Source organism: Hemicordylus capensis, chromosome 15 (genome assembly GCF_027244095.1).
Source record: "Hemicordylus capensis ecotype Gifberg chromosome 15, rHemCap1.1.pri, whole genome shotgun sequence".
NCBI lineage: Eukaryota > Metazoa > Chordata > Lepidosauria > Squamata > Cordylidae > Hemicordylus > Hemicordylus capensis.
The window spans coordinates 13,280,295-13,303,261 of NC_069671.1; the positions used below are offsets into that span (position 1 = coordinate 13,280,295).

Genomic DNA, 22,967 nt, shown 5'->3' on the forward strand with positions numbered 1-22,967 from the left:
TGAATATTCTAATAGCTTGATATTGTAAACAGTATTTGGGGTGTGTGTGGGGAAAAAAATAAATCCTAGGATCGGTTCCGTCAGAGTTGGCAAAGCTAGCAGCGAGGGGTATTCCTGGATTATTTCCACCCGGGAGTATTTTGCTCTGTGAGTGTGACTCATTCAGGTCCCTTTGTGACCTTGAAATAAAAGTCACGGTATCCTTTAAGGTGATTGGCTCCTGAATCTGGAAGGGAGGCAGCAAATTCCCTTTACCGAAGAAGGTGGGATTTCGAAAAAGGAATCAGTTTTTCACTCTGCAGAGCGACGCATGGGGTCTTCGGGTCCTTAACGAACGCCTTTTGCGGCTCTTCTTCGCAAGGTGACCTGGCTGAGGGGATGGCTCCACAGAACACGCATGGTCTTACACTCCAGCTACTACAATTCCCAGAACGCCCTCCTTCTCCCGCCCCGCCTCCTTCGAAAAGGGGAAGGGAGAAAAGCCGCCGCTTTCTCAGAGCCGCGCGGCATGTCGGGACGGCGCGAGCGCGTCCTGGACACCACGAGCGACTGGGGCGGTTATGTAAATGAGAAGAGGCCGCGCAGCCAATCGCAGGGCGAGCCGCTTGAGTGGCGTCGCTTGCGGCGGCCCCAGGATGTGGAGAAGTCCCTGACCGGCGGCGAGGCGGAGCTGACCTCGCGTGCTCGCCCCTTCCCGGAGCAGCCGCCGCCGCTGTAGCCTCCGGAGCCCGACGCAGGCACGCGACGAGGTGAAGATGGCGGCGCGGGCGAGGCGCCGGCTGTGACGACGGGGAAGCTGCGAGCGGCCGAGGAGGGGGCAGCCCTGACCCCGGCCTGAGGGGGAGCCTCGCCCCCGGCCTGAGGTGGGGGAAGCCGGTGGGACCTCCGTCCCTGACGAGAGAGCGAGCCAGGAGGGGCTTCCGCCGCCTCGTGCTGAAGAGGGGGCGGGGCCTGGCCCCCGGCTGGCGGCGGGGGAGCCTCGCTTGGGGGGCGCCTGCTCAGCTCACCCCCCTCCCTGGAGGGGCCGTATTCGGAGGAGGAGCAGCAGCTGAGAGGGGAGCCTCTCCCTCCCACCTACCCCCCTCAGGAGAGCCTGAATTCTTGGAGGGGGGGGACGGACTGACAGCCCTGCCCTGAGTGAGGCTTAATTCGGAAGCGAGAGGAGGGGCTGAACCCTTACCTTTTTGTGGGGCGAGTGTCTTTCCTGAGGAGGGACTGAGCCCCCTTGCTTGAGGGGAGGCTCATTCTGAGGTGGGGGGGGCCTTGAGCCCCTACCCTGGTGAGATCCTCTGTCGGGAGGGGGGCTGCAGCCCCCTTCCTAAAGCGCCCCTCTCATTTCTGACCTGAAAGGATCCCCTTTCTGAAGAGGGGAGGGGTTGCAGGGCTTGAGCCTCAGCCTCCGGGTTGCGCTTCCTTCTGAGCGAGGCTGGTGTTGCTCTGACCTTAGCCTTGAGGGGAAGTTTTATTTTGGACGTACTCGAGACCTGGTAGGACCTTGGGAAATGCAGGCCTGGAGAAGAGTCCCGATTTAGCAGGAGCGCAGGACATTTTGACGTAAGCGTGTGAACAGGAGACATTAAAACTTAAACCCCAAGCCTGGAAAGTCTGGGAACTAAGAGACCCTCTTCCCTCTTTCTAGGGAGGGGGGTGGAAGGTAGTACATATAGAAGCCCCAGATTTTAAGCACTTGAGACTGAAGTGCTGAGGCTTCTTGCTTTCTTTTGGGAGGAAGTAAAAAGTAACCAGATAAGAAGAGTCTCTGTCTCAAAAGCTGAAAATAGAGTAATTATTTAGTAAAATTAATTATTTTCCTCAAAAGGGAAGGGCTCAAGGACAGCCCTACAAAGACTAAAGAACCTCTTATTTGAGGAAATTCAAATCAGCCTTTAGGGGGTCCCCACTTTTGGAGGGCCCCCACTGGGAAGCCTGGGTCTCGGGGTGGCTTTAGTGGTGCAGAGTGGTCTGCGTTGGCTCCGGTGGCGCATCTGCCCACGGTTCCCCTTGTTGCAGGCCGTCGGCTGTTGGGCTCCCCACACGATGTTCTCAGTGCTCTCCTATGGCAGACTGGTAGCCCGGGCAGTCCTGGGCAGCCTCTCTCAGACTGACTCCCGAGATTATAGCCTGGTGACTGCCAGCTGTGGCTTCGGCAAGGACTTCCGCAAGGGCATCCTGAAGAAGGGCATGTGCTACGGCGATGATGCCTGCTTCGTGGCCAGAAACAGATCAGCAGATGTGCTAGGTGAGTGCCTGTGGATGGGCTGAGGCCGGCCCTTGTGTCTGTTTGCCTCCCCCTCTGCATTTTCTTGCTTGTTAAGTTGCAGCTCCAGGTAGTAATTGAAAGGGCCTCGTAATTACAAATGTAGAACTCAAGATTGCTCTCTTAGGGCTAAGTATACTACATAGACAGCAAAAAGGTTCTCTGTGATTTTTCTTCTTCATGTTGCCCAGTAAATAGTCTTAGCTGGGCAGAAGTATTGCTCTGTGCTCATATGAGCTCTGCTGGTGTTTAGGCCTGGTCCTAATATTGGGGCCTGCTCCTAAAAACTCACCTACAACTCCAAGGCCTAGTAGGTACTAGGTTTAAAAAAAGAATGCAAAGAGCAGTATTTTGTACAACTTGCCCTGTTCTAGTAGCTTAAATGCCTGCTGTTTAGGTTGCCTGTCCCCCCCCACCCCCGTTCAAATGAAACCGTGTATTTGGAGTAGATACTTCCTGCCTTCAGTGCACCTTGTGTCCTTTGTCAGGTGAAAAGCAAAGTGACATTGAGACTGGTTTCAGATGTCAAATTTCGCTTCCCACACCCAGATTATTGTGGTTGGTCACAGGGCTCTCTGGAAATCTACACTACAGTGCAGTTCACCTGCTCTGTGTTGGATGTCAGAGAAACAAGAGGTATAAAACCTTTCAAGTATGGGATGCATTGTAGGCTGACTTTGAGACAACAGACCCATCTGTACACAATTGATGTGGCTTACTGCAAACATACAGTATATTTCTAAACACATTTGGGTTGATGATTTGTTTGGACTTGGAAGTTGGCCTTAACAATAATGTTTTGCTTGCATATCTGAAGCATATTATGTTAGTGTTGCCATGGTAATGCCATGCTTATTGTAATGAGTGAGTGTTTGAAGAAGGAAAAAGTCAGTTGCTTTGGAACAGTGTGGGAGTTACAAGTTTAAGGGAACTCTCCTAGGTGCCAGTATTGTAGTAGTATGAAAAGAGAGGAAAATCAGAGTAGCTAGACTTGTTCATGCAGTTTGGTGCATCACTTTCCATATTTGTTCTTGGCCATAATTTTGAAATTGAGTTGTTGAATTGTGATGTTAACGTGTAACCCAATCAGGCTGCTCTTTAAATTTGCTTCATTGCAGAAGGGAAGAGCTTATGGAGTTCTCCTTTCTTGTATAGGCAGATGACTTGGGAGTAAAAAAGAAGGGAGTGTGGAATGGGCTTCAGATGGGAGAGCTAATTTGATTTGCCTAGTCTGTGTGATTATTTTCCTTTCTGTAGCCTGTAGTCTGTCCAGCTCTGCAATGACTTGTAATGTAGGATGCTGCTGCTAAAGCACCACAGTGAAGCATCACATGGAGTGATTTTCTTTACCTGGAATAACTTGATTCTGTTATTACTGTTCTACTGTTATGGAATGATAATTAAATTCAGGGTTAATGCATGTTTTTTGTGTGTGCTTTGGAATGTCATCGCTGTGGTTTGATATTTTAATGGCCTTCCTCATATTCTTTCTGCTCTTTATGTCAAACTTTTCAGTCAAAATTGGCTGCCAAAGTGACTTATGAGAATCCACAAACAGGTACAACATAATTAGGGATATGGTGCTGTGTGTGGAGTGGCAAGCAGTTTCTTGGGCAGTAGGTTACAGTCAAGACTGCTCCAGGCAGAGGAGACCAAAGGACATGCAGGTGGATACAAGGCTGACTGATGGCAAAAATGCCAACCCATAAGAGTAACCCCTCTAGAAATCTATACAGTCTCCTGACCCCTAACAGTTGGTGGTGGCACTATAAGGTCGCAAGCTCTCTTTTTCCAGAGAGGAAGAGGCAGAAGGAGCTGCAGGTGGACTGAGGGACAGCACTGATAAAGATGCCAGCACTAGTGGTGTGCATGGAACCAGTGTCTGCCAGTTCAAAGGTGGGGGGATCTCTTTAAGGACGGGAGAGGGTGCTCTTACCCCGACCGCCACATCGCCCCCGCTGGCGCTGTCTTTTAAAACGGTCCAGCAGGGCGGCAGTGTACCTCCTTGCCACCCCAGTGGTGCCTCAGACTAGAAGTTGCCGCTGCACGTGCACACATCACACTTGCTTGCATGCACAAACGTCACAATGTGTGCATATGCAGCGGCAGCTTCGGTCCGAGGAGGCACCGAGGTAGCAAGGAGGTATGCTGCTGCCCCGCTTAACCATTTTAAAAGGCAGTGCCAGCAGGGGAAATGCAACAGGAGGGGTAAGAGCACTCTCCCCTGGCCTTAAAGAGATCCCCCTCCATCTTCAAACCAGTTCGGAGGCCCATAAAGGACCTCCGAACCAGTTCCGTGCACATCCCTACTAGCCAGCACACAGAAGTTAATCTTTTACTGTCTTTTCTCTTGGTTCCTTAGTCTAACTTGCAGTAGTGAAGATATGGTTCTCTTGCCACTTGGATTTTCCCATTGTTAATTTTAGTGTACTTAATTGAGGTTTTTGGCGCTGTGCAAAATCACATGCAGTACCCATCTTTCCAGTTCTCATCTGTGTTTGGTAATCCTGGTGCCTTTCTCCACTTAGCCCTGTGTGTGTGCTCTGCCTCTTTTCTTCATCTCTTTCTTTGGAAACATTGCATTTCTCCAAATCCTTCTGAGGCTCTGCAGTTGCCCTGTTCTGGATTATTTTAATTTGTTTTGCTCTCCCATTTTTATGAGCTATCAGATAAGTTGATGACGCACAGCAAAGTTTGGCACAGTTATTTGTAAATAAAGATTTGGAATGCCTTTAGCCAAAGAATGAACCTTTAGTGTCTTTCACTTTCCATTTAGAACTAACTTGCTTTTTATATTCAACAACATGAGTTTGCCAAGCAATTTGATTCAGAAGTTCTCTAAGCCTTTGGTTTGAGAGCCTGTGTGGGCTGGGTGTGGGTGTGGAACTGCCACATGAGCCGCTCCCATCCAGTGGAAAAAAATTGCACGGGCACTTGGAAACAGCCCAGCTTCCAAGTTAGTCCCTGATTGACTGGTGTTACAGAAGCTACACATGACCTCTATCTATTGTGTAATAGCTAGGCTCCGAGAACGGTACCTTGTGTAGCAAGTAGAGAGCCTTGTAGGTATGTCCTCTGTAGAACTAGTGCAGTGTAATGATTTAAGAACATGAGATACAAACTAGGAAGTCTCTGTTTCCAATCGAAATGTAGGAAGAACCCTGCTAGGTTGGACCAAGGGACTATGGTTTCCATAATGGATGCCCAGAAAGAGAGGTTTTCTGGAAACATTTCCCGTGCTGGTTTTTCTCAGAAAAGTTTATTATGCAAATTCTCCCAGTGCTCTAAATATTTACATATACCTCATTCAGTGGGTTGAACTTCACTATAATGATGCCACAAAATAGTCTCTCCCCCCTCCAACCAGATTAGGCATTATTAGGATTACTTTCATGCTAAAAGCACAAAGAACAGTGTGTGGTGTAGTGGTTAGTGTTGGACTATTGTTGGGGAGACCTGAGTTCAAATCCTCTAGGGCTGTTGAGGATAAACTTAACCATGCACATCACTCTGGGCTCCTTGGAGGAAGAGTGAGAGATAAATATATAAATAAAATAAGTGAATAAAATAAAAAGCTATTACCACTACTAATCATTATTATTATGCAAACACTTCCAGCTTCCCTAACTTATGAAAATAAATGAGACACTGCTCTGGGTGTTTGTACTTAAAGTGAAACAAAAATTAATCAGTTTTAGTTTTGCTTACACTTGCAAAGGTAGATTTGATGCTTGCTGTTGCAAATTCAGAGCAACCTTAGAGTACTCCTAGCCTTAGGAGCTAACCACTATCACTTACTCATTTGTAAGTATTTGTAGCATTGCAGCTTGGGTTTCATGACTTTTGTCCATCCTGCATGTGGAATATCTGCATGTGGGCTGGTGAATTCTTAACGGTGAGCTATATCCTACTAGTGGGTAAGCCTGGTTATCAAAAACACCAACTGAGGAATGCAGTGGAATACTTTTGTACATGCTTTTCCTTTTACCTTCTTTGCTTCCCACACACTTTTTAATGCTAGCTATGCTAAGAGATCATCCTTAATAACTCAGGAGGGTTTAGGGTGTGAGATAGTGAAGTTTTCATGGGGAAGAATAAGGCAAGCGAGCATGGGGTTTGGTTGTGATGCAAAAGGTGAAGAGCCTGGAAATTTAAGTGCAGTGCCTCAGCCGGCAAGTGGAGAGATGTGTCTAGGAAGAAGAGTGAACAGGCAAGTAGAGGCAACCAAGGTGGGGAGTCTGCCCCTCCATGGAGCAGTCTGGCTCATACATTTTTGGGCTGACTGCTATAGCAAAGAAAACTGGCCGAGCCTAAAGGAGGCTGATTAGATCACACAAACCTTCAATAGATACTCATCTTCATCTCTTCTTAAACCATCTGAAACTGAGAACTTCAAACAGAAAATCTCTAGACCCAATTTTTTTAGTTTGCCCAACTAAAAAGAAGAGAAACTCAGCATCTGGTGTGCAGTGTGCATAGCATATACAAACGCACACTGCTTGGGCTTTAGTCTTGGCTCCAGTTTATAACTGCAACCTTAGATCCTGTAGTGAGTGTTCTTAGGATATGACATTCCAACCCTTTTAGTAATTGTCATGGGCCAGAAAATGGCATTATGGAGAAACAATAGATAATATGCACAGACCAAGGAAATGTCAAATCTCTGTTGAAATAGAAGAGAGTAGCATGTGTGTAATGCCTGCAAAATATTAACTATTTTTATACCTATTTTAAATGTTGGCTTTTAAAAATAGATCAGACCACTCTTTCCTCTGTTAAACTAGCCTGTCCCACTCAAATTCATGTCTTAGTAATAGTATAGGACTAGTTTTGCCACTTTAGACTATAACTGATAAAACAAGCATGCAGGAACAGTTAGACTTGTCAGAAAACATTTTTGCCCAAGACACCTCTTTCTTTTGCAGAATAGTTAGAAAAACATAACACTGAATATGAGCATAGCAGTTTAGAAGTGTGTTCATTCTTCAATCTAAAAAGACTGTTCTTTTATTAGAATTTGTCTGAAAGTGTGCATCTATTCTTGTTGAGTTGTCACCAACTTGCAAACTACTTTGTGTAGCCGAGTCTTAAATGTTGCTGTCAGAAAGAGGATTGCTGTCAAAATGATGTATGTGAAAGTGTAGATATTTATACATGTGTCTCTAAAATGTTCAGGGCAGCTTACAGAATCCCCTGTTCTATCTGCTGTATACTATTGACTGGCTTTTTAGTGCTGATTGCCCTTGATGCATTTCTAGCTGATTTCCCTTTAATTGCAAGAAGAGGAAATTGGGGTGTGTCAATGTGGCGTTTACCTGTATCATGAAAGTCCAGCTGTCTTTGTTTTCTTTTGTCAAGCCCAGAAGGTAATGTCGCAGCTTCAAGCAGTGTTTTCCATTTCAAGGCCTGGGAGCCATTGGCAGCACCAACTGACCCAAAGGGCTTCCTGACTAATTATTTAGTAGACTTGTGCAAAGTTTCAACCAAAGTCAAATACCCTGCACCATATAGAGGCAACCATACCCACTGTGCAGCGCTGTGCTTTCCTGGTGCTGGTGGGACTCATTTTAAAGGAAACAAAGCTCCCCTCTTGAGCCCTGGGATGTGTCATCCTCCCAAGCACTTTCTCCATAGAACTCTATAGCTCTATATTGGGAAGGACTACATTTCCCAGCAGTCCATGTTTCCTCTAAGGTGTGCACATGTGCGCAGTCACACATTTTAAAATGTCTGCTCAATTTCAGATCCTGCTCAAGCTGAATCAGGAAGGTCCCACTCTGAATGCATGCATGTGCATATTGCCTTAATCTGCTGCCCAGAACAAAAGTCATTCCGCACACAGATTAAACAGAATTAGAGGGAGCACTGGTCCATGTTTACTTTCTGAGATTTTATTTATTTATTTTATTTATCAAATTTGTATACCTCCCCAAACTTTCGTCTCTGGGTGGTTTACAATAACATAAAACCAGTTAAAAACATATACAAAAACTTAAAAACACGTTAACAATTTAAAAATAACCAGAGATGATGTCGGGGCTTGGCAGGGCTCTGTTTCTCTTAAATCCCCCCACCCCTGTCCAGCACTGGGGGGAAAGCAGCATTTGCAAAGGTCAGCACGGTGGGAAATGGCTCTTGCCTTGCGTGGGTTTCCCCCCTCAAAGTGGCCCCTGTTTGAAAAACAGTGAAGATCGCTGCCTTAAAGAGGAAAAAAAGGTTAGTCTTCAGAGGCTGCAATCCTCTGCACACTTTCCCAGAAGTAAAGCTTATGAAGTGGGACTTAGCAGTGGGACTTAACTTCTGAGTAAACATGCACATCCTGAAGCTATGTACAATTGAATTTCATCCATTTTATGATGTTTAGGACCATAAAGGTAAAGTGTGCCATCAAGTCGATTTCGACTCCTGGTGCCCACAGAGCCCTGTGGATTTCTTTGGTAGAATGCCGGAGGGGTTTACCATTGCCTCCTTCCTCGCAGTACGAGATGATGCCTTTCAGCATCTCTCTGTATCACTGCTGCCCGATATAGTACCAGCGGGGATTCGAACTGGCAACCTCTGGCTTGTTAGTCAAGCATTTCCCTGCTGCACCACTTAAGAATAGAATATATGATTCTACTAGAGGTGCTCTGCAGCTTTCCTGGTTGCTGCCAGCACAGTATTTGTCTGCCGCCCCCACGTGCCCCCCCTTACAGCCCACATCTCTAGCTCAGCATTGTTACCTCATCAGCTGCAATTTGCTTTCTTTTTTGCTTTGCTTGAGGTAGATGGATCCAAGCAGTTGCAAGGAGCCAGTGTCACTACAACTGACGCACACAGCATGTAACCAGGCAGCAACTCTGGGTACCGCATGTAAATCTCTTCCCTGTAAAAGGAAAAGCTCTCTTAAAATATCTGCCACTTACTAATGCTGAAGGGAATAAGCAGTTCTGTCCTTGAGAAATGATCCCTTTGAAACCATCAACTGTCTTCAGAAGGTTTTGTAATATAAGAGAAAAACAAGTTTTCCTATGATGAGTCTCATCAACCCTTGAGTCAGCAAGGGAGCAGAGAATCGGTATAGTGCTTCAGAGATGATATTTGAAGAGAATGGTTAGAAGCTGGCTTCTGGCTGCAGAGGTTCCTTTGGAATGTTTGTAAGTCTTGTACAAATAGGCTACATTAAGGTTCCATTTTAATATTTAAATAATCCCTGTAATTGTGCAAACATTGTGTTTACAGTCTCGAGTTTGCATTCCCTCTTTATTAAACTTTCTCTGTAAGAGGGAAAGTACTTTGGTATGCTTTTGTTAAGGCAAGGCTGCTTAAACTTGGACTACAATTCCCATCATCCCAAGCAATTGTTAAGACAATATACAGAGACAGTGTTTTGCTACTTTAGAAAGCCATCAACTCTCTGGGCTTACATTGCAATCTTATACATGTTTACTCAGAAGTGAGCCCATTGTGTTCAGTGGGGCATAACCTTAGGTAAATTTGCCTAGGATTGCATTGTCAGACACTGCTTTTCACCTTGGCACTGCATTAAGGTTAAAGGTAAAGTGTGCCGTCAAGTCGATTTCGTCTCCTGGCACCCACAGAGCCCTGTGGTTTTCTTTGGTAGAATACAGGAGGGGTTTACCATTGCCTCCTCCCGCGCAATATGAGATGATGCCTTTCAGCATCTTCCTATATCGCTGCTGCCCAATATAATACCAGTGGGAATTTGAACCGGCAACCTTCTGCTTGTTAGTCAAGCATTTCCCCACTGTGCCACTTAAGGTGCAGCTGCATTAAGGTCAGTGCTCATGAAACGACAACATTGACTGATAGCTTTGAGATATGCTGAAAACTAGGACTGTCACCCAATTAGATATTTCAGTTGATTAATTGATTAACTTCTTATTTTAATATAATGCTTCTGAAGCAAGAAGCATACCTGTTTTAAAGTGATACACTGAAGTGGCATAGGAGGCATTATCTGTTTTTAATAAACTAAAAAGATAAAATACTTCAGCACCAAAACTCCTGTGAACTCTGGTCTTGAAAAGGGATCGGTTTTAGGTTTGTCTCCTTTAGATATCCAGAGGGCTCCTTGTAGATTACAGCATTTGTGATTTGGTCACTCTTGGTCAATCTAGCCCCTTATTGTCTACTCTGATTGGCAGCATCTTTTTGTGGTCTCATACAGAGGTCTTTCCTGACACCTGCAGTCTGATTCTTGTTTTAAAGTGGAGGTTCATAGGGTGAAACTAGGATCTTTCCATATCCAAATCATGTGCTCTGCCACGAAGTTAGTCCCCCCCCCCCCCGCTTTCAGGTCATGATGGCTGGTTGATTTCTTAATTAAGATAAAGCATTAATGTAGTATTACCTTCAACATCTTGGTGAGAGGATTAATGCAGGTTAATCTGAAAAAGCAAGGAAAGATGTTCCTTGGCATTCAAAGTTGCACTTTGCACTTCCTGCTCTGTAAGAGATGGTAGAAATAATATCTGCTCTCCACCATTGCAGACTTGTTTGGGTTTTTTTGTTGTTAAACTAACACAATAGTTATCTGAAAGGTTATGCACTATTTTTGGGAGAAATCTGATTACTGTGGATGGTCTGTGCAGAGTCTGGCTGTAACATGCTGACAGATTATATAGTTCATGGCAAGGTCAGCTCTCATCCCTCTATCTCTGTTTCATCTGGCATCGTAAGTGAAGGGCATCTTACAGATTAGCAATTTTCACTTCCTGGACAGAGGTTGGTGGCTTTCTGTTCCAAAGGAAATCTGTCTTCCTTAAGCAGACTCTCTGATCTGTGAAAATGTGACTCATATTGTGACCTGAATAATTAACATGATCGTCACTCATCCCATGGATACTAAATAATTACTCTTGCAGGCTGAAGAACAGTTTCTGAACAAAGTTAGTTATCAGAGATGCTTCTGGAGGTAGATAGAATATACTGAGTAAAATCTCTGAGAACATTTATGATGCTGCTGTTCCATTATTGTGACCCAGAAAAAAATTATAAGTTACTTCCTTTGCTAAATAGCCTTACCTGTTGTCACACCTCCCTTTAAAACCTTCCTGGTGTCTTATTCAGCTGACCAAATAGCCAGGTGTTGCAGAATTGCAGCAAAAGATAACCTTTTGGGGACTACGTACAGATAAGAAAAGCAATACTTCTTAATGCTTGGCAACGTTGGGCAGCATCCAAACCGAGTGAGTTGTGACTAAGCACCATTGAAATCTGTGAGAAGTTAGTCATGACTATCTTGTAACCCACTGACTTAATTTGTAATAACTTAGTCTGGATGATGCTTCTTGTTTAGGGGAAAAACCAGGGCCCATACTTTATGTGCAGGGACATTAATCAGCCCTGATAGGATTCGCCAGCTGTAATGGTCAGCCAGCCAAGAGTTAACACAAACTTGTAAAAATGCACCTTTACAAGGTGTGTGTATCTTTGGAATGTGGTGGCAGTATAAGAAGTGAGGAAATTATTCCAGAATGATCTCTGAGAAATAATTAATGGTGGCTTTTGGTAGTCCTGCTAACTTCAGGATAAATCTCCCCCCACCCCAATTGTATAGCCTTAATCTAGTTCAATGCATTCTTATTTGGGGCTTCAGAAGTCAAAGGAGATTTAGTACTTTTGCTCCTTCTCTGATATTAGGAAAACAGTCGGAAATTCTAGTTTAGAAATCTCCGTAGCAAAGTAAATTATTCAAGTAAGCTTCACTAGCTTTAATATTAATATGAAATTTATATAAAACATTGAAAAATGTTTTCTCTCTTTTTAGGGGTAGCAGATGGAGTTGGAGGTTGGCGTGACTATGGTGTCGACCCTTCTCAGTTCTCAGGGACTCTCATGCGCACTTGCGAACGCTTAGTCAAGGAAGGACGGTTTGTACCAAGCAATCCTGTTGGGATTCTCACCACGAGCTACTGTGAGCTGTTGCAGAACAAAGTACCTTTGCTTGGTAAGAGCCGTGGGCTTCTTCTTCCTGCTCTCTGCTGTGGATTCTCTTTGCCAATAACAATAACAATTTTCCAGTATGAATATATTTTTGACCTACCTTACAGAGTTAACTTAAGATTGCAGGCAGCCATGCTGGTTCATTAGGGGGGAGAAAACCCAAAAGCCACGGTAGGATAATAGTGAGCGAGGAACTTTTCTTCAGGCTAAGTGTTAACCCAGAGGTGTACAACTCAAATGCCCACAATTCCAAGGTCGGCCAGAACTTGGTGTGTTGGGGGCCAAGGTTAATTTTCAGCTCACAAATTATTATTATTACATTAAAATTAATGATTAACAATATTGATGGAATCGGGGGGTAGTGGAAATTGGTGTCGGTGGGAAGCGTGTGGAAAGAGGGGTGGTGTCAGCAGTGTCTGGCCCGGGGTGGGAGCCCTCTGGTCTCAAGCCGCCAACTGCACCGAGGCTCTGCTGCTCCTCATGAAGAGCTCTTCACGGCCTTCTGATGTTGCTGCAGGATATTCCTTCCTGTGGGCCAGCAAAAGAGGCCCCACAGGCCGGATCCAGCCCCCGGGCCTTAAGTTGTGCAGGCCTGTGTTAACTGAATTGAAGAAAGATGTTGCTGGGCCTGATAAATAACCTGTCTGTGATCTGTAAGAGTACTTGATTGGAGTAAGGATTGCTGAGAGAACCTATTGAAATGTTTTGCATTTTCTAAAGCACAAAACGAATTGTAGTTAGTATTGGCATTTGTTGACTTGACTTGACTTATCTTTGAAACATGCATGCTCCAACAAATGTTTCCAAAATGGAATGCTGTATTTAGGTTTTTAAAAATTGGGGCAGGGGGATGGATGGGTACCTTTTGAGTATAAAGAATAAGAACATCTTCCTCTATATACTTATACAGAACTGGTTATTGATGGCAGGTGGGTGTGTTTGGGGAAGTAAACAAGCAACACTTAGCTGCTTCTTCTGGAGTACTGTCTCTAAGCCTCCCCCCCCCGAATGTTTTAAAAGCCCAAGCAATATGGAATTGTCACCTTTTGGCTTTAAATTTTTCTATGAAAATTGGGGAAAGTGCTGGTTAAAGAGAATTCTGAAGCAGTGGATGGCTGCAACCTGTACATCACCACTGCTTGCCTCTGAAGATCATGGGTGGGTGTGGCTGGGCAGGCTGAATTGGCTGTGTCCGGGTAATGTTGAGAACCAACAGTGCTAACGGAAACTAGCAACCTTTTGCACACTAAGCACAAGTTACTCTGCTTGGTACACATGCTTCTCACCTGACCGTAGCTTGTCTTCCAGGAACTCTCTCTAAATACATACACTATATTTAGCTAACCTCTGCTAAGCTTGAGAGTAGTTGGCCCTTTTTCATTACACACCAAAATAATCTGTATTAACTGCATAATTTTCCTGTCAGTGTCAATTCAGGCCTTGCAGGAACTGCTTAAAAGGCTCCTGGTATCTAATTACAACGTGGCTGCTTTTGTGCAAAAACGCCGACTAAACTAAGGAGCCCTCTTGTTGAGGGTGTCTGCCTGATTCATTGACCTTTTCAGTTGTCAAGAACTGGATAAACTCTGCTATCTATGCAAGGATTTCTAGTTGCTGTACATCATAGAGCAGCTGGAGCGTGGCCACTTTACCCTGCCAGTTTTCCTTCCCTTAAATGATTGTACAGTTCCCTCCCTTTATATAGGAAGTTATGATGAATATTCCGTATCAAGGACATTGATGCAAGAGTCACTATGGCAATGTTACGCAACCTTCATAATGCCCAGTATTTAATTGTTCTCCACCAGCTGCAGGCCACCTTTTTGCCAAATACGTGATACTTTGGTCCAACCTTTCTTCACATCTATGTGGTCACCTACTCAATTGAAATGAATGGAGGTTGCCCATCTGTCTACCTTCTTGCTGAGGTGAAGTAGTATATGATCAGTGTTCCTGAAAATATCATCTCTAGCTGATCGGCAGAAACTGGTCCATTTGATTGGCACCTTTACATGAGAGAAACCTCTGTCTGCAACCCTCGACAGTTGCTGCCAGTCAGTGTGAATACTAACCTAGAATGACCAATGCTTTGATATAAGGCAGCTTCATGATTTTATGTTAACTCTTCACTGAGTGTGTGGAGGAACAGCTCTCTGTTCCTCCTAACCTTTTGCTGCTGCCACCAAGTAGATTTTTGGTATGGCTGAGTCTACTGCAACAGCCCTTCAAAAATTACCAAAACCCAAAACTCTAGTAGTGTGGAAAGGCTTTATAGGCATGGGGTGGAGACAAATCAACAAGCCTCTAATTTGTATATAAGAAGCAAGTTTAATTTTAGGGAAAAAATCAGTTCAATCAAAGCATGTCTTTTACAGCAAAAAATACAATCTCAAAACAGTTACTTACAGAGCAGGTCAGGGAAAATAAAAAGCTGGAAAAACACAATCACTACCTGGCTCTATACTAGTCTCTACTCAGTCCTCTGTACTCTCTTTCTTCTCAGCTTCTGGCTTGCTGGGCAGTCTCTTGTCCTGGCTACAGCACAGGTCTGGGGCTCAATCCAGTCTGGCTCTTCCTCTTCTTCCAGTGATTTCAGCTAGGCTTCTCTCACAACTTCTCTTCTGCAGATGGATCAACTCCACTGCAGACAGATTTTTCTTCCTGCTGACTGCTTACTCTTGACTCCTCTGGACTCACTCTTGAAACCTTCTTAAAATCTCTCACTATATACATTTTTCTGGCCCAACAGTTCTTCAGCCCAGCCAATCAGAACAAACAAAAATTCCTTCCATTTTAAAAAAAACTTTCTCCCCCCCCCCAAAATCAACTGTCAAACTGCTAAACCAAATGTGAAACTACAGAAAAATAAGAGTGAACTCTTGACCCCCACAGAGACCAGCCAACATTCTATACATATTTACAATTGAGAAGAGGTTTGTGTCTCATTCCTTCAGGGAGTGCATTTCCATTTGGCTAATCTCTTGTGCTGTAATACTTGTGCCTTGGTGGTTTCTATGACAAGTATCTCAAGAGCTGGTTCTAAATATTCCCCTTTGAGGAACTTGTGGGCCCTCAATATAAATGCAGTTATATTTGTGATTTTTGCTGCTTAAAAATTACACTTTAAACCTTACTTCCAGGAAGCAGCACAGCTTGCATTGTCGTTTTGGATCGAACGAGTCATCGTTTACACACTGCAAACTTGGGGGATTCAGGCTTTTTGGTAGTCAGAGGAGGAGAAGTAGTACACCGATCGGATGAGCAGCAGCACTACTTCAACACTCCATTCCAGTTGTCAATAGCACCTCCCGAAGCTGAGGGGGTTGTCTTCAGTGACAGGTGAGAGACTTCTTTACCTGTTTTCTTGTGTTGATGTCAGACCAGTATTTTCCATAACAAAGAAGCCAGTTGAGTTGGCTAAAGCCAGAAAGAATTTTCTATGGCGATTATGCAGCTGTACCTTGTATCCCAAAGTATAGCACTTGCAGTTTCTGCACTCTCATCTGCTGTACAGTCATACTAATTTCTTACAAACCCTTACTGCTTGCATTTTATTCACACAATGCAAGCAACACTTGAATGTCAGAAAGGAATTATAATCCTCCCTCATGATTAGTAGAGGCACCCCGGGGAAGGGAAGAGGAGGGCTTCCTCTCCTGCAGCGTCTCCTCACAAATGAGCAGTTCAGAAGCTAGCAGTTCCATTCCTGCTAACCTTCTAAGTGGCAAGGGATGAAAAGGAGTGAAACTGAAGTGACTGTGGGTAAGAGCATGGTTTCTGGGCTGTTTATATGATTTCCATTATGGAAGCACTTATGCCTCTTGTTGGTGAGTTGCATGCAAGAGTGCCTGGCTGCCCCAAGATTCTTGAAGGAGAGCTGATTATGCTGGCACCGTAGTGGCAGTATAGTGAAGATGAGTTCTTTCAACATTCTGCTATTATATGCCCTGAACATTCTATTGCTTATAAAATCAGAAGTATCCATCCAGTCTCCATGAAATCTTGCACACATCAACTAGGCGAGGAGAGACCCTCCATATTTGGTGCAAATCGGTTGCAAAATGGCCAAAATACCACAATTTAGGTGTCTCACTCCTAAAATGAGGGGCCAAAAGTGTTGGTGTCCTTTTTTGGACACAGAGAATGTATGAGTGGACTTGGGTATAATTTCTTCCTATTTTTGGCATTTTCATCTTGGGTCTGTCCAGTACAGTATCACAAGTTAACCTGTGGCACAAAAAGGATTTTACTGCAATTCTTAAGTCTGGCTTTACTAGCCTGCCTTTAGCAGTTAAAAAGAGATTTCAGTAGAGAGAAAGGTGTCCCCGGTGTGTGTGTGTGTGTTTTGTAAGAGGAGTATAGTGCCAGTTGGTGAAACAAATGTGGGCATGTGAAATATGATGGCCAGGGAGTGGCATCGTTTGTGGCAGCACTTCTACATCTCCCAAGTCGTTTTCCACTTCAGTTTGCCTTTCATGTTTGACAGCATTTTTGTCAGGGCCTCAAATACAAATGTTGTATTTCCCTCCCACTGACTTGGTGTTCCTTTTTGCCAAGTGAAACGATTGTTCTGTTTTTGTTGCTATTGGAAAGCACCATGAACTACATTTTCTTGGCTATAGAGAGATTTGGCTTAAATAAAACAAACCACATCCATTAGAGTGCATAATTAAGTTACTAGGACGAGAATTAGTCTTTAGGGCTGCTGTGTATCTGCAGCAAGATGCCAGTAAAGAGGTAGCTTGTAACACTGAGGGCACTCACCAGCAAACGAGTCACATTGGCTCATTGGGCTGTCCAACTTGGTTTTTAATGCTAAGTATATGGAGGCTTGTTGGATTCAAGGACCTCCTTCTTTCCGTTGGGACTCCGATTGGGAATCTGCTAGTTCTGCATATTCCGGCCATGAGGTAGCAAATGCTTGAAGAACAGAGAGAGATGCATGTGACTGTGGCTTGTATTTCAGTACAGCGAACAGCTTCCAGCAGTGCACAATGCCCAATCAAAACGAGCAAAACGCCCATTTGGCAGAACACCAAGCTCTGAGGTGGGAATGTTGGAAAAGCATGTTCTGCCCAGTAGGACTAGCAGTTGAAAAGGCAAAGTAGCAAAGGTCACTGGAGCAAGCTCTCTGCTCTTGCCGCCTTCTTAGAGTAAGACCTTTGGAAATAATATTTATTGGTCAAGGCAGTATCTGCTAAAAGTGTGAGTTCTGTCGTGGGATCGCTACAAAGCTTTCATGCTGTTTAAGGTTGCTGGCAGGCTTTGGTTCTGAATGCATAAAAACTCTCTTGGTCTCTTGAGTCTAATTAGCAGCCTTGCAAACATGCTTGTAGCCTTTATGCTCAAGAAATGCATCCTTGCACAGGTGAATTGGGGCTTTAGTGCTTACAGCTCTAAATAATATCTTGGTAGACTGTAAGGCAAGCCAGTAGCTTTAGCTTCATGTTACAGGTTGTCTTTGGACCCAGGCACGCTTCAAATAAGCAGATTTTCATTTATCCTTGTTCTCACAGCCCAGATGCTGCAGACAGTACTACCTTTGATGTCCAACTGGGAGATATCATTCTGACAGCCACAGATGGACTCTTTGACAACATGCCTGACTACATGATCCTTCAGGAGCTAAAGAAGCTAAAGGTCACCAGAAATATATGGGCAATTGCATTAGCCTCTGGAGCAGTTTGCACAAAACCAGGGGAAGGGCTTCATAGGAAGAGAGTACCTGCCATGGTCTATACGTGATGTTAAGGTTTCTAAAATGCTTCCAAAGAAAAGTGCGAACAATACATAAGATTAAGACCAGCCCTGCTTGTATGTTCCCAATCTAATGGGTAAAGAGACAGTTGGAAAGACCACTGTTCCCTCTAACAGGGATTCCCTGATGTTGTTAACTACAACTCCCAGAATCCCCACACAAAAGCCATTGCAGCTGGGGATTCTGGGAGTTGTTGACTACAACATCTGGGAATCCCTGTTAAGATGGAACACTGGGAAAGGCATAGTAATAGCATCTAGATGAGTGCTTTAGAGCAGAGGTGGACAGACTCATAGGTTACATTAGCATGTTCTTGGTGTCAGTGAAAGCACAGTGAAGGTGAGGTGGTGCTTGCAGTTCGAAGCTGATTTAAGGTCGAGGGTGAGCTGCACAGTGCAGTCATATCCAACACACGCTCTAGTAATCTAAGTGCATGGACTGTTAGCAAAGGGCTTAATGTGTGCATGTCAAGTGCAGCTTCTCTGAGGTTTGTGCCAGCAGGTGCTGCAGTGGGAGAAAGGGGTTGGTAGTTCCTAACATGGCATCCTTAAATATATTTTTTTCCTGCACAACTAGGACATCTCAGTTGGAGGTTATCTGGTGATGGTTGTATAATAGAGGGGTGATAAGCTATATCAGTTCTTCAGGTATGTATGAAGTGAACATCCTCTAATGTTAACATGCTTTTTGTTCCTCTTGATCCAGAATGCAAATTATGAAAGCATACAACAGACAGCAAGAAGTATTGCTGAGCAAGCTCATGAACTGGCATATGACCCAAATTATATGTCTCCGTTTGCTCAGTTTGCATGTGACAATGGATTGAATGTAAGAGGTAAGGGTCTGAAGGGGAGCAAGGCCACCCAAATCATGCTCTTAGGATATTCATTAAAAGTTCCAGAATTCTGCAATAGCAAGTTATCTTCATGTGTACAAGATTGAGCTGCTGGCTAGTATTCTGGGAGGGGAGAGGATTGTACAGGGTGTGAGATCACTTGCCTTTAATGCTTTTGCTGGCAAGCTGCATAATTTGGGCTGGGGTTCATCATCTTGCCATTTCATTTAGACCTATGAATCCATCCCTTTCTCTTCTCAGTTGCATGTCTGTTTTTATTGCAATGACCAGAAAGTTTATTCTTTATCTGGTAGAATTCATTGGGAGAATATTTGAAGGTTTTCATTAAAAAAAGAAGTGTTAGCTCCTTCCTCAGTACTGTTTAACTGGGGGTGCCAGGGATTGAACCTGATACCATCTGCATGAGCTATAGCACCTGTTGGAATTCTTGGCTTGGGATCTATGGTGTTGAATAGACCTGCATCACTCATGATGCTCACCAGGCCTGTTGGGACTGCTTGGTAGTGGGGCTCTGCTCTTCAGCTGAAAACCTCTAAAATATTTTGATTTGCAGGTGGAAAACCAGACGACATCACCGTCCTCCTTTCAATAGTTGCTGAATACACAGACTGACTGGCTGAAGACATCAGTTTCTGATGACTTGTGTTCTCCAACTGTTCCCAGCTTCACAAGTACTGTTCCTGCTGGCAGGATATCTTTCTCTGCAGCTGATCTCCGTGGCTATTCTGTGTTACGTCCATTGCCTATTTTAAGATGCAGTCGAGGTCTCTGTCAAGAACCACTACTGGAGTACACTGGGGTACATTGCCAGCATGAAATGAAAAATTTCAATACTTGAAGCTTGTTTTTCTCAAAGTTTAGTAGTAATGCATAGTAGCAGGGAGGGGAGGGAATAATCATGGTTATGGCTCTGAAGAAAGTGAGCAGCAAAAAAGTAGAATTGGTTGCTCAAGTCCAAAACGAGGTTGTGTTGTTTAAAATGGATAAAGAAAGGCTACAATAATTATATTGCTAGAAAACGCCCACTTTTCATGGTGTGAAGTCACAAAGCATCCTGTAATAAGCATAGTGTGTCAAAATGATGATTGAGATTTGTGTTTATATGGATTTTCCAGAGGCTTTCCAGTGCTGTGAACCTCTTGGTATATATATATATGATGTTAGCCCAGGAGCTTTGTCTCTAAATTTGAAATGCAAAATTGGTTTGTGAAACATGGTGGTGTGTGCAAGAGCGAATGTGAATGTTTAACTTGAACAGATGGAATTTCTGCATATCATTTGTTCACATAGGGCCCTCATCTAGCTGAATTCTTCTAGAAAATCATTTTCTAAAAATCTTTCTTGATTATTATAAAGTCTAGAGAAGCTGGGGTGTTCAGAGTTTGTGGTGGTATCATGCCTGTGCAAGTAGCATCTGGTCTTGCTTTATATGTTGTGGTAATGAAGAATGATGGAATGCATTTAAGTGGATAGCCCTTGGTGCAGAATTTTCCCATCTTGGGTTTGAGGCATTTTTGCTGTTTCAAAGTACACACGTGCTTGTGTGCTGACGGCAGTAATAATTTTACACCTACAGAAGGCTGAATGAGCAGCATTTACATTTCAGTAGCTGGTATGTAGGGTTTTTAGAATGAACTTAAATGTTGTTTACAGGTATCTAAGAGCCATTTAGCCTCCCATTTTTACATTTGCTCACAATCCAGTTTCTTCAGTAGCTGCAAGTTCTCTCCCCCCGCCCCCCCGCTTTCTTTTTAAAGCTCAAGTAAAAAACAAAAACCAATAGCTGTAAAGATATATATTTTGGTCAGTTTTTCTTAACTTTTTTGCTGGTAGAAAAGTACTTAGAAATGAAAAGCCATGTTTTATATAGCAGTGGGATAATGTTGATGTTTAGACGATAGGCTTGGTCAGTAAAGCTATCTTAACCTTTTTTTTAAATGAAAAGGAGATTTACTGCCGGGTTTATTGTATTAAAACTGTACGTTTGAGGTTACCTCAGCCTGTTCTTAATTTTTTTTGGTGGTTGTACTGTATATTTGCATAATTGTGTCAAGCTTTTATTTATAATTATGTAACATGTACTGTGTACATGTCACTATTTCAATACATCTGCTTCTAACAGGCATTTCATTTACCATGAGAATGGGTGGAATCATTTGGAAGCTGTTGAATCTACTTTTCCTAAAAATGGCATGATGATTTTTCTTAAATTGCTTTTAATTCCTTGTCAGACTGCCTTAACCACCCAGCTTGATGAAATTGATTTTTTTTTTTAAAGATGCAGGGTGGGATACAAATAAAAGGATCATAGTGCTATGATCCAAAATGTGGCAAATGATGACTTTGCACAAGCCATTTCAATCCCCTGCCCTAATTAAGCTGAACAAGTTGCAACTATGTATCTTCAGTTAGAAGGAATGTATTAATGCTGCAGTACCTGGCAGCTTCTTTTGCTGTGCCAGGGGAATAGTTATTCCTTCATTTGCAGTTTCTCTGCATTTTCAATTTCTAGCATTCACAGTGTCAGTCCTCATTACTACAAGCACTGATCAGTGACTCTCCATTCCTTTCCCTGCCATCCCTTTTGGCCGTGGCTCTCCCCGACATGGTGCCTCCATAGAGCAGGGCAACTGCCCTGCTTCAGTGTCTCTTCCAGCCTTTTTGTGGCTTGAAAGGATGGATGTCTATCAGAGGAGACGGTGCTTCTCTTGCAAGTTCAGGTGGTCACGTGGCTTGGTGCTCTTGGGCACCATTCAGGGTTGGGGATCTTGGAACACATGCTCGAGTGGCTGAATGCCTGGTGGGGTTTGATCGTTGGCCTTGCTTCACTTAGAGCAGTTTCTAGTCGAGTGGTATGTATAAAACCATTTGTCTCTAACCACATTTTCTAAAATGATGAACAATTTTTTAGTGTTTAAATTTGCCGGTACTAAGTCTCCCCCGACACCAAAGACCAGTACAGTTTATAGCTTTTTTGCCATCTGTTTTTAAAGCAATACTGTATTATAAATAAATCTTTTATTGCACGCTTGAAGTTTTCCCCATTTTCAGATGTGCACTCAAACGTATCAGAGCCTAATTTCTTCTTTTTAACCTAAGCTGTCTGCGCACAAATATTGTTCACAAAAGGAAAAGGCAGGACTTGTGCACTTGTTTAACAAAACAACTTACTGCTATAGGCAAAGCAGCAGTGTGTTTCCTAGAAACTAGACTAGTGTTATGATTTGGCACAGAGAAGACATTCCATTTTGTGTTCTCTTAACTTGGAAACACATAGATGGAGACTGAAGAGAACATTCACTGCAAAATTGCTTTATAGAGAATCTGAAAAAAACCAACAACTTTGCATAGCATTGACCTACTTCACTAAGAAATGCAATAGCAGCCGCAGAACCTGCCTTCTGGGGATGCTTGCACTTGTGGTGTTACATTTGTAGGTATGAAGGGCTAGGACTAATGTGTGAGATACATATAAATGAAGAAGTTTTAAGTCCATGGTTCCTTGTCTTTTAGCTATCTCTTGGAGAACTGAAATAATCCAATGTCCCCTCAAGATCTGCTATTTCTGCAACAATAAATAGGAAAAGCAATTTGGGATTTCAGACCAGATTGGATATGGACAAAACTGTCCACCTTGAGCGCAAAGATGAAGATTCTGTGGTTGAAATTGCTGTTTGGGTGATGGGTTGCTTCTCCATGGGAAACCAGGCTAAATGTAGAAGTGGACTTCTTTAAAATTCTATCTGACAAAGATAGCTGATCTAATTAGGATGCTTTCATTTCTTGTTAAATAAGACTATCATTACCTGTGCTTACCTAAAAGACAATTATGTGAATTGGATGTCTGAAGTATAATTTGTTCAAGAATAGTATTTGTAAATACATTTAAATGAACTGTAAAGATATTTAATAAATATAGTATTTATACAATATGTTGTGGTTTCTGTAACTGTAATATGCAGATTGTTTACAGCAGATTAACTTTTTATTTATTCCACTCTTGGAGCACAAGTTTGAAAAGATCTTTAGGTACCAAATTTCACAAACCCAGCAGATTTGTGAAATAAACTACAGCACCCTTCAGCAGAAGTTGGGTAAAATGTTGGCTAATGCAGTTGTAGCTTCTAATCTGAAGCCCATTAATGAGC

General features: G+C 43.4%; 1 protein-coding gene across 2 annotated transcripts; it reads left to right on the forward strand.

The window, feature by feature from the left end:
• Window positions 1–509: 509 nt before the first annotated feature.
• Window positions 510–22,749, forward strand: PPTC7 (protein phosphatase targeting COQ7). 2 transcript variants are annotated; one of them, XM_053279749.1, is made up of 8 exons: window positions 510–749; window positions 2,011–2,239; window positions 12,030–12,209; window positions 15,346–15,544; window positions 17,722–17,845; window positions 18,669–18,798; window positions 19,373–19,618; window positions 22,333–22,749. In XM_053279749.1, exons 2-7 carry the CDS (start codon window positions 2,038–2,040, stop codon window positions 19,429–19,431), a joined length of 894 nt encoding a protein of 297 aa, XP_053135724.1. In that variant the 5' UTR covers window positions 510–749; window positions 2,011–2,037; the 3' UTR covers window positions 19,432–19,618; window positions 22,333–22,749. The 2 variants fall into 2 exon arrangements, with proteins under 2 accessions (XP_053135724.1, XP_053135723.1); XM_053279748.1 differs by having other exon boundaries at window positions 511–863.
• The last annotated feature ends 218 nt before the right edge of the window (window positions 22,750–22,967 follow it).